Source organism: Phyllobates terribilis, unplaced genomic scaffold, assembly GCF_046119375.1.
Source record: "Phyllobates terribilis strain yellow unplaced genomic scaffold, ASM4611937v1 Scaffold_1__5_contigs__length_1240528914, whole genome shotgun sequence".
NCBI classification, from domain to species: Eukaryota; Metazoa; Chordata; class Amphibia; order Anura; family Dendrobatidae; genus Phyllobates; species Phyllobates terribilis.
In genome coordinates this window covers 1,147,943,119-1,147,955,361 of record NW_027362761.1, presented here as the reverse complement: position 1 = coordinate 1,147,955,361, position 12,243 = coordinate 1,147,943,119, and the positions used below count along the sequence as shown (strand labels likewise).

General features: G+C 43.2%; 1 protein-coding gene across 1 annotated transcript in view; it reads left to right on the top strand.

The window, feature by feature from the left end:
• EVC (EvC ciliary complex subunit 1) overlaps positions 1 to 10,369 on the top strand; it is a 107,911-nt gene extending 97,542 nt beyond the window's left edge. Inside the window, exons 14-20 of the mRNA XM_073648329.1 lie at positions 20 to 230; positions 1,462 to 1,668; positions 3,934 to 4,078; positions 5,571 to 5,667; positions 7,793 to 7,919; positions 8,053 to 8,146; positions 9,180 to 10,369. Coding sequence (XP_073504430.1) covers positions 20 to 230; positions 1,462 to 1,668; positions 3,934 to 4,078; positions 5,571 to 5,667; positions 7,793 to 7,919; positions 8,053 to 8,146; positions 9,180 to 9,226 — 928 coding nt within the window. The 3' untranslated portion in view covers positions 9,227 to 10,369. The remainder of the gene's footprint in view (positions 1 to 19; positions 231 to 1,461; positions 1,669 to 3,933; positions 4,079 to 5,570; positions 5,668 to 7,792; positions 7,920 to 8,052; positions 8,147 to 9,179) is intronic.
• Positions 10,370 to 12,243: the final 1,874 nt, after the last annotated feature.

Sequence of the window (12,243 nt, the reverse complement as noted above, 5' to 3'; positions counted from 1 at the left end):
CCCTTCTATGTTCTTTCAGTTCTAATAAATTTGCGCTTCAAAGACATAAGTTCTTGCTGAGATCCGTCCTGCGCACAATCAGTCTGCGGAACATGTCCATGGCAACCTTGACCCAAATGAGGATGTCTAGGAAGATTGTCATTGTCCAGGAGTTGAAGGAGCAGCATGCCCTGGAGAAATGCAAATGGCATTTGCAGGATGAAGAACAGTGGCAGACTCAGAAAGATATGGTAATTGCAGATATCACATACAATGCCTGTGTTCAATGTCCTGACATATATGTAGATAGCGGCAACATCCAGAATGTAAGGAATATCTGCAATAAAATGAAATACTGCACTGCTGATTTAAAGGGGTTTTCCCACGAACCCAGTACATTTTAATTGTTAGATTTTGAGATAATAATAACTTCCACATTTAGATGTGTTAAAAAAAAATTTCTGTACTGAGATAATCTTATAAATGTGCCCCTGCTGTGTACTGTGTAATGGCTGTGTCCAACCATGCAGAGCTGCTCTAGTTCATGGTTGGCACGTATCACAGCTCTAGGGTGGAGGGGAAGCATAAGTCACGTATGATAAGTGAGTATACAGACCCGACATAGCAGGTGCTTGCAACTGCTGCTTTCTGAAATAGCACATTATTCTGCCTGTTTCATCACAGGAGCGAGTGTTTCTACCGCGTCTACAGCCCTTTGAGCTCATGATAAATCAAGTTTGTGACGTATTAGCTCAGCAGCCGCTTGCGTTAATACCTCACTCCTGTGATAAAACAGGCCAGGAGTTGTGTTATCAAGCAGTTGTGAGCACCTGCTGTGTCGAGTTTGTATACTCAATTATCCTAAGCTCCAACCATGAACTGGAGCATCTCTGTATGGTTGGACACTGCAAATAACATAGTACGTAGCAGGGGCAAAGTTATAAGATTATCTCAGCACAGGAATATTTTTTTAACACATCCATTTGTGAAAGTTATTATTATTACAAAATCTATTAATTAAAATGTACTTTGTTCATGGGACAAACATTTTAAGCACAGGGAGAGGAAACTAGGCCCAGGGGGCAGAGTCTGCAGGGCGGCTCTCTTGAGTTCTCCCCACTCAGCTCAGCTGGAGTGACAGGTCCCTTCCTACGCTGCCAGCTCTGTCCCGTGTGCTTGAATGTGATGAAAAATGGCAGTACTATATACAGCCACTACCCAATGTATGGAACTGTGCCGCTTCAATTGTATCATAATCTGATTGGTGGTGATGGTGCTGGCAGTCCAACTATCAACAATCTGATAACGGCTTATCCTAAGGATAGGTGATCAATACTAACCCTTAAGGTAAGATAGTAGGTTACGAGGGAGTTTAACCCCTTCACCGCCATGACATACCTTTATGGGATTGTATGGGTTTATGGTAGCAATTTTCCATTTACTGCAATATATATATAGTTCGTGATTGAATCTCTTTAATAGGAAGCTCACATCCTAGAAGAAGAAATCAAACTGGAAGAAGAGACCTGGCAAGCTCACAGTGATTTTCAGCAGCAGCTGCTTCTAGATTTGACAGATGCAAATAATGGCATCCAGCAGCACATGGAGCGAACAATTGGACAAATGCTCATACACCATGCACAACAAGAAGCAGCAAAGACTATGATGGAAGATAACAGCGAGTTTAAGGTATTGGCGATGCCCCATGCTCTTCTGCCACCAGGAAATTAACCATCTCAAGGACCCTTTCTTTTTAAAGCTATACTTACCTTCTGCCCTCTCCCTTAGGTACTCACATTGAGGTGTTAGATATTGGAGGAGGATTATTTCAAATTAAACACATAGTCCATGCATCCTCCAGAAATGAAGCTGAGGCCTGAGTGTAATTTTTTTTTTTGGAAGATGCATTGTCCAGCAGCCCCTTAATGCTTCAGATTAGTGGGGTGTGTGGAGGTCCAAGATCAGATGCTTATTAAGCCAGGAACACCTCGGGGTGATTATATTTGGCCCGCAACATCGTATGGAGCACTATGTGGGCCATTATACTGCATGGAGGACTATGTGGAGCCCATTATACTGTATGGAGGACTATGTGGGGCCCATTATACTGTATGGAGGACTATGTGGGGCCCATTATACTGTATGGAGGACTATGTGGGGCCCATTATACTGTATGGAGGACTATGTGGGGCCCATTATACTGTATGGAGGACTATGTGGGGCCCATTATACTGTATGGAGGACTATGTGGGGCCCATTATACTGTATGGAGGACTATGTGGGGCCCATTATACTGTATGGAGGACTATGTGGGGCCCATTATACTGTATGGAGGACTATGTGGGGCCCATTATACTGTATGGAGGACTATGTGGGGCCCATTATACTGTATGGAGGACTATGTGGGGCCCATTATACTGTATGGAGGACTATGTGGGGCCCATTATACTGTATGGAGGACTATGTGGGGCCCATTATACTGTATGGAGGACTATGTGGGGCCCATTATACTGTATGGAGGACTATGTGGGGCCCATTATACTGTATGGAGGACTATGTGGGGCCCATTATACTGTATGGAGGACTATGTGGGGCCCATTATACTGTATGGAGGACTATGTGGGGCCCATTATACTGTATGGAGGACTATGTGGGGCCCATTATACTGTATGGAGGACTATGTGGGGCCCATTATACTGTATGGAGGACTATGTGGGGCCCATTATACTGTATGGAGGACTATGTGGGGCCCATTATACTGTATGGAGGACTATGTGGGGCCCATTATACCGTATGGAGGACTATGTGGGCCATTATACTGTATGGAGGACTATGTGGGGCCCATTACACTGTATGGAGGACTATGTGGGGTCCATTATTCTTCATGGAGGACTATGCGGGCCATTATACTGTATGGAGGACTATGTGGGGCCCATTATACCATATGGAGGACTATGTGGGGCCCATTATTCTGTATGGAGGACTATGTGGGTCCATTATTCTGTATGGAGGACTATGTGGGGCCATTATAATGTATGGAGGACTATGTGGGTCCATTATACTGTATGGAGAACTATATGGATCCCATTATAATGTAAGGAGGACTGTGTGGGGCCATTGTTCTGTATGGAGGACTGTGTGGGTCCATTATACTGTATGGAGGACTGTGTGGATCCATTATTCTGTATGGAGGACTATGTGGATCCATTATTCTGTATGGAGGACTATGTGGGGCCATTATTCTGTATGGAGGACTATGTGGGGCCCATTAAACTGTATGGAGGGTTGTATGGGGATCACAGTTGGGGTCACCATACTTTGCCAGGGGAGTTGAGGGGGGATACAGTAGGGTCATCATACCATATGTGTGGGGGGTACTGGGGAGGAATTCACGGTGGGGTATCATATCGTGTTTGGGGGGCACTTTTGTTGGTATCATAGGGGCAATGAAAGGGCAATCTAGAGGCTGCAATAGGAGGAAAATTACTCTGTAAGGCCTGCAAAGTTGTGAGATAGGCTCCTCTGTGACTCCACCAAATGGTAAGATTTTTTTTTTCTAATAAATATCAAGGTTGGCCCGCGACTTTGTCCAAATGTTTAATTTTGGCCGTCTGTGTATTTGAGTTTGACATCCCTGCTTTAAGCCATGTATGTAGGGAATATAACTCAGGACATCAGTGCAGAACATACGTAATGATGAAGGACCGTGACATGCTTGTAAACGTATAACGCACCATTCCGGATGTCAGCAGCCCAGTACAAAATGCGGTTTAAGTTGTGGAAATTAATAATTGAACGGCGGCCAGATGGTGTGTTTTTTTGTGCATGGACAAAATGAAATTCAGCTTCCATGAATGGAATTGTGCTTGAATTTTCTGCTTCACTTCCCAGAACGTGCGCTTTATGCAAACACGTACGTCGGCCTTCATTTTCTTTTATATTGTTGATCGGCAGGAACGACTGGTGGAAGCTGCAGTGGAGAGCGTGTACGTCACAAGCACCAGCCTCAGCAAGGTAGTCCAAGGCTACAATCAAAGTACGGAACAAATCCTGAAGGATCATGAAAAAGAAAAGAGTAAACAGCTGAAGACAATAAAAGGTCATCTCCACATTGAGTAGAGTCGTCAAGTTTCCGCTCCACTCTTAAAGATGATGACTCATTAGAAAATGACATTTTTTATGTTAAATGTATTTAACTAAAATTTAATTAAAAAGTTACACTGTTTTTTTTTCGTATCACAATCTGTATGAAAAAGACTAGAAATCTTGCAGTTTTCACACTGGCCACTGGGGCTATTTTAGACTCATATTTCCTGTTCTTTCACGAAAACTTTTCAGAAGTCTCATTATCATCACAGGCAGTTTTACAATGACAGGTAATACATCCATAAAACAGCCCGCCTTCTCCCCCTCACTTCACATTGACCTTTGCACATTCTCATTAGATGCTTCAATACAAAACATACGGTCTGAGGCAGTCTACTGCTGCTAATGTGCATGTGAATTTCCCAAAAAATAAATAAAAAAAACAGGATGTGTAAGTCTACATTAACCCCAGTGGCCAGTATAAAAATTGCAAGATTTCTATTTTTGTGATATGAAAAATAAAAAAAAATGCCCAAAAATTTAAGAAATACAATAAAAAACTAATTTGACCCTCAGATCATTTTCTGATGACCCATTCCCTTTAAACCATCTTTGGCAGCATGGAAGCACTGCTGAAATAATGGGCGCCATCTGAATATACAGTAGTTTGTGTGTCCTTCCTGTCTTTGTGATCACATTTTTGCCAGTACTCCAAAAACCTGCTGACAGGTGATGAATAAATCTTTCCGAGAAGAATTTCCACTCAGACAGCTTTGATAAAACCTTTGGTCATGTTAACACCTTTTTTTTAGCTTTCACAAAGGTCCTATGTTTCAAACGCGCCACCGAATATATATATATATATATATGCCAAATATATTGAACTCTTACTGCTGGGTCGCTCCATAGATTGTATCTAATAGCTCATGGTGTCAGTATCAGGAAGCCCAGTGATCTGCTCATCATTCAGAGACCACCTACCAAACAGGCATTGTCCGAAGCGTACAAGCCCATTCATATTGATGCAAAAATGCTTCATTTTATATGGGACCTGCCACCTTTCGCGACCAGTCTGTTTTGGTAAATTATTGTACCTTGACTGCCCTTCTTGTCCCACCCGGTTATGTCACCACTCCTGCCAGCCTGTACCATCAGCCAGTGGCTGACTCTATGGAGCCAACCCAGGGGCCCCTCTGAAAGTCCAGATCTTTGTTCAGGGTTTAAGTGGTGAAGGCCAGGTATCTGGCACAAGTCTATCCATGGTAGTCATCATGGACCACTGACAAAGCGACTCAACAGTTAAATGGCAACACCTAGTTGACTGACAATTCATTGATAAATTTCTTGGAGAAATAACAGAGCAAAGGCACAACACTGAGTTTAAGAAACAATTGCCAGATTTCATGGGAAATACAAGTATTAACTATAACAGGAGAAATGACAGCGCTTCTTTAAAATTTTATTTTTTTAGAACAAATATATGATGATTTTTTATTTTTAAACAGAAGCTGCATCAAAACTGAGAAGTGACTACAAGATCGCCAAAACCAAGCCAAAGAAGAAACTTCCAGAACCATCATCAAGTTATGATCTCCATGAAAGGTTTGTAAACTTCTCTTCATTTTACAACATTTTTGATAAATCTGTGCCATAGGCCATAATAAGGAAAATGCTGAAATGCCATTATCCAAGGTGGGCAACCCCTTTTAAGAATGGGTGGTCTTCTCTATATATGGCAGACTTGCACTGTGTCACTTCATTAGAGATATTCACATTTATTGCTTTTTCAGCACAGTATGTGAAATCTCTCCTTGCAGTTCAACTGGGCGTCTCTTCAGAGTCTTCTCTGGGGGCTTGTGCTTTCACTCTTCCCTCCTAGATACCACCAATCACAGGTCAACAGTGTCTGAGACTGCTAGACTACTAGATAAGTTGCTGAGCTGTGATTAGCAGAATCCAGGAGGAAGGATTGAAAGCACACACCCACAGGAGATTCTGAAGAAACACCCAGTTGAACTACTTGAAGAGATTTCACATAATGCGCTCCAAAAGCAATAAACGTGAATATCTCTGTAATGGAGTGACACAGCTCAAAACAGAAACAGGTATCGGAATCCGTGCAACTCAGGGATTTTTACTAGGCATTTGACTCAATTACTTGAGCAAGTGACAGACTCTCTTTAAGGCCCTGGCCCCAGTATCAGTATTTGGTCAGTATTCGGTCAGTATTTTTTCTCAGGAGTGGGAGCCAAAACCAGGTGAGGAGCAATCGGAGAAAAGGTATAATAGAAACAAGTCATCAATTCTGCATTTATCACCCACTCCTGGTTTTGTCTCCCACTTCTGAGAAAAAATACTGACCAAATACTTATAGTGGGGCCGTGGCCTACACATGTTCATATGTTCATCAAGTCAGGAGAAAAGATCTACAAAGAGCAGCTCCCTCTCTGTAGGACTCATGTGAATGGATTCCATGTAATATCACATTTGCTATTGTTGTGGTTATACAATAAAAATGTACTTTGCTTGCCATGTCTCCAAGTGACAACAACTGATCAGCAGTGTATTCAGCTACTAGACTAGTAGTAATCTTTTGATCTCCAGCAAGTAACGCAGATAAAATGAGCCCTTTAATGTACTACTTGTATATAAGATGAGCCAGTATTATTCTTCTGGTTATAACAGACAGTTAACCACCATGCAACTGTAATATAGTGGAGAGCGGAGGATGTGGTTCTTCAGCTTTCCACGGCACTCACTGCTGAATGTCGCCATCTGCTGAGCAAACCAAGTAAACAGGAACTAAAAGATGGGGGAACTATGTCCGGAGGGAAGAATTTGAAGGGGATGATGGGTCAGGTGACAGCTGTGGTGAAGTTGTCAAATATAAAATGCCGGAGTGGCAAGCGGGAAGTCAGTCAATGCCAACCTGTGAGACTGAGTAGATGCGTGAGCAGTGTAGCACACTAGTATCCAACTGAGAAGCAGGGCGACAGGAGAGTGGCTTGATACCGGGGCAGGAGAGACGTTGTTGGTCAAGCACCGAAGACCAGACTTCACCAGCCAGGACCAGAAATTCAGACTCAACAGGTCAAGTACCTAAGATCGGACGCTGGCCTTTGGAAGAGGCAGGACGTATATCATGCTGACAAGGGGACCCTAGTGAACCGGGCCGTTACTTCCAGAGTAGATGTGTGGGCCGGGGGAATGAAGGCTGCCAATGCTACAATACACGGGGTACTAAGGGGCTCACAAATGGGGGGGACTTTCAAGCTATAGTACCGGTGACCCACATTAGTGCCAGGGTAACAATCAAAGACGCTTGAAGAGCATACAACCGCAACGGGCCTAATGTTGGGAGTGACGCCCGATGAGCTAAGACGGAGAGACATTAATATTAGTTTAACTGTTAAATAACCAAATAGTGTATGCAAATAGAACCTAGAATAAGATATTGCGTTAAGTGTCGAAAAGTACTATACTGCTTTATTGTCATTACTTGTAAGACTGTGTTTTCGTGTTCCTGTACATCTGCATAACCATATGTTCCTATAGTTAGACTTCCTCTCTGTTGTAGAAAAATAAATTGCTTTGGTTGACTGCGTCCGCATCCTTACCATCTGCGTCCTCGCATCCTAGTAACCTGTTCAAACAACATTTCCCTCCATCACATTTGTAGCATTTTGTAGATGAAGCCTTGATAAATATTGTCATTCTGTTTTGTTAGACTGATTTCCCAACAAAAGCTATTGCTGGAAAAGTTCAGACTCTTTCAAAAGATTCGTTTTGACTCCCTGAGACAGAAGAAATCTGTTCTACATCTTGTGGAAGGACAGCTGGAGAACAAGCTGAAGGTAGATGGTTTATGGTTTTCTTCATTCCGTGAGAATGATGGAGGAATATAAAAAATATATATTATCACTTTGAACCATAGACTTTTGCATCTGTTTGTCTCACTTTGCTTTAAATTTCCATTCCTCTTTTCAGGATGCAGAACAGGAGTTTATTGCCGAGCTGGCCACGTTGGCTAGGATCCGACTCACTGACAATAATTCTTCAGTGAACAGGAACGTGCCATCCGGTTAGTAGCTGGAACACATTTGTTTGTAGGTAGGAGGGTATACTTTGTAGAAAAACATCTTGAAGTGCATTGGTTCATACTTGCTCTTTATCAGTAATGGATACGTTTCACACTTGCATCAAGGCTTCCATCTTTGATGGATCTGCAAAGGAATCATTTTTAAACATAACCATGATTTCCATAATTTCCAATGTAACAATAGTACATGCAAATATTAAAGTTTTTGACACATCTTATTAAAGGAGTTGTACTAAGTTCTACCACAGGGTAAGTTAAAAGAGAAATGTGCTTTCAACAAAGTGTATATAAATTATTAGGACATGCAAATATAAGAAATCAGAAATTTTGCTTCTTTCTCCACTTATGAGCCACTTCTCCCGCTCCCCCCTGCCTTCTGAACTCACCATCCACCCTGAAAAAAACCAACACAACTCAGTATCAAGAAGGATGTGCCAGCATAGTGAGGTGTCTGATCAAACGAACTATTATACTCAATGGAGAAGGGAGGGAAAAGTATTGAGGAAACTGGCAGAGGAAGACACAGATCGTGCTGAGCTTTCTAACAAGTCTTTTATCTCATCTCAGCGCTGGATTCACATCCACAGAGCTCAGTACTGCTGAATATTGTCCTCCATGATGCTGTTGCTTTTTTCTGTGCATTAACTAAGGAATGTAAAGCAGGAATCTCTCACTATGCGCTGTGACGTGCTTGGGAGTTATTATAAAAGCTCGTCTCCTCCCGACAGTTTAAAGTTTTTTGCAAATGAACAGATGTATCCTTCATTTTGACCAATTTTCCCCTCTGCAGACTCTAGGTTATATAATATCCAAATATAGTGTTTTGCAACATGTGTACACACAAGATAGATTATTATGAAAAGTTAGTTGAAAACAGAGATACCCTTTAAATACAGAACACAGGCTTCTCTCATGAGATCAGTCTGATGTGCGGTGATTCCACAAACTTTTGGGTGCTATAACATTTTGCTCCCTGGGTGTAGATGCCTTACTTTAATCATGCATTGTCTTACAGGACCAGAACCTTCCAATAAGATTCCCTCCATGAAGAAGATAAAATGACAAAGTAGACGTGTCAGCAGAAGTAACTAAGGAGGGACGTACAATAATACACATGACTATGAAACCCTCTTCTTTCTACATCTGTATTCTGCGAGATCAATACTTTCTACTTTGGCGCACAGCTTCATATTTAAGGATGAACACCCGGATCTGCCAAAACAATGACAACTATAAGACCACATCTACTAAGGGAAAACCTGTGACAATTTAGAGCCTGTAATAAAATATGGGAAAGGAAGTAGCAGAAATCACAGCAACTGCTAAGAAATGAATAAGATAACAATATACCATCATTTTATGATCTTGGAGGACTAATCTCGGGGATCCATAGATTCTAAGAATGAAGGCGCTGCAATCATTCTTGAGAAAGCAGAAATTAGAGGAGAGCCCCATCTCCAGAAGCACAACTCCAACAGCGAAACTTTCTAGAACATCTCCTCCCTGAACTTGGTAATAATGATGGCGGCGCTAGAAGAACACTTCATTGTTTTTCTTACCTATAACATCATGGTATCAATATCAGATATGCCATATAAATAACATAGAATCATAGAATGTTAGAGTTGGAGGGGACCTCAAGGGTCATCATGTCCAACCCCCTGCTCAATGCAGGATTCACTAAACCATCTCAGACAGATGTCTTTCCAGCCTTTGTTTCCATTGAAGGGGAACTCACCACCTCTCGTGGCCGCCTGTTCCACTCATTGATCACCCTCACTGTCAAAAAGTTTTTTCTAATATCTAATCTGTATCTTCTCCCTTTCAGTTTTATCCCATTGCTTCTCGTGTTTCCATGTGCAAATGAGAATAAGGATGATCCCTCTACACTGTGACAGCCCTTCAGATATTTGTAGTCTCCTGTTAGCCTTCTTTTTTGCAATCTAAACATTCCCAAATCCTTTAACCGTTCCTTGTAGGACATTGTTTGCCGTCCGCTCACCATCCTGGTCGCTCTTCTCTGAACTTGCTCCAGTTTCTTCATGTCTTTTTTAAGATGCAATGCACAACACTGGACACAGTATTCCAGATGAGGTCTGACCAAGGAGGAGTAGAGGGGAAAAAATATTACTTATAAATGAGTATACAGTATATGCACCAAGGTGCTGGGACACCCTCCAGTAGATAATATGATTTCCCATTTTACATCAATAGACATTACTAAGGAGTCGGCTTCTTTGCAGTTATAACAGCTCCCGCTCTTCTGGGAAGACTTTCTACAAGATTTTTGAGGCGTCTGTGGGAATTTTTGCTCATTCTTCCAAAAAAGCATTTGTGAAGTCAGACACGGATGTTGAGGAGAGGGCCAGGCTCACAATCTCCATTATAGTTCTTCCCAAAGGGGTTGGATGTGTTTGAGGTTAGGACTCTTTGTGGCCGGTCATGTTCTTCTGCACCAAATTCCACCAACCATGTATTTATGGACCTTGTGCACTGAGCACAGTCATGGGGAACCGAAAAGGGCCTTCCCCAAAACGGTTCTCACAAAGCTGGAAGCTGCAATTGTCCAAAATGTCTTGTGCTGAAGCGTTAAGATTTCCCTTAAACGAAGAGACTGAGGCCGACCCCTAAAAAATCAAGCACTATAGCATTATGCCTACTCCACAAACTGTACAGCAGGCACAATGCAGTCAGGCGGGTAACGTTCTCCTGGCATTCGCCAAACCCAGACTCCTCCATCAGACGCCAGATAGAGAAATGTGATCCGTTACTGCACAGAGCACGTTTCCTCCAGAGTCCAGTGGTGGCGGCTTTACACCACTCCATCTGGCACTCAGCATTGTGCTTGGTAGTATAAGGCTGCATGCAGCTGCTCGGCCTTGAAGTTCCCAGCAGTGGCACAATGTTTGTGTCGATGTTAAAGGGATTCTGTCATCACAGGATGACTGTTCAAACTAAGTCCCGCTGCTTAGTGCTTCACAGCGGGGCCAGTCATTTAAATACACCTTCCCTCCTGCTTGTTGTCCCTCTATCTCCACCTTCCCTCCTTATTTGATTGACAGCTCTGGCTTCATAGAGCCAGGGAAAGGCGGAGATAGATGGAAAACAAGCAGGTGGGAAGGTGTATTTAAATGATTGGCCTCGCCATGATGCACAGAGCGTCAGTACTTGGTTTGAACAGTCATTTTGTGCTGACCGTGCCAATAATATCGGTGGAGGTCTGGACTCTGCAGTTATGGAGTCAGCAGAGCGTTGGTGATTTTCTGCCCTCTGCTCCTCAGCACTTGGCTCCCCGCTCTGTAATGTTACCTGGTCTCCACTTCGTGGCTGAGTTGCTCCGATTCCTTCCACTTCTCAAGAAATGTCATGAACGGACTTGTTACCCCGGTGGCTCCTATTACAGGACCGCGTTGGTATCAGTGAGCTCTGCACCACCGGCTGTTCTGTCACATGTTAGCAATGGCAGACGGATGGCGGGGGGGGGAGATGTTATACACTGGGTGGGTGGGGGGCCAGATGTTAGACACCGAGGGGGTGAGGGGCTGTATGTAATACACCGGGGGGCAGATTTATACAATGGGGGGGAAGGGGTGAGGGCCCGCATGTTATACACTGGGGGGGGTGAGTGGCCAGATGTAATACAATGGTAGGGGGGCAGGTATCATGCAATGGGGGGGGAGTGAGGGTCCAGATGTTATACACAGGTTTTGCACCCACTATCCCTTAAGTTATTGTTCAGTAAAAGACAGTTTATTTTTGGGTGGTGGTCTCCCTCAATGAACTCTACAACATCTGGTCCTGGCCAGCCGAATTCACCGGCATCATTCGGTCTAGTGCCCCTATAGCTAAAGTCCATACACCCAGCCAGGAACCCCATTTTCATGTAACGTGCCGGGGCGTGAAGCTCGAGTTCCTTTCCCACGGCTAGCGCCCCACACCACGTTGCAGCTGCATAAATCTTTCTTTAGTAAGCTGCCTCTAGTCGTATAATTAACCGTATAGAGGAAAGTTGGGGATTTGGAGCTTTGAATCATCGAAAAATGAAACTGGGGCTGCTATAAAGACATGACAGAATTTTG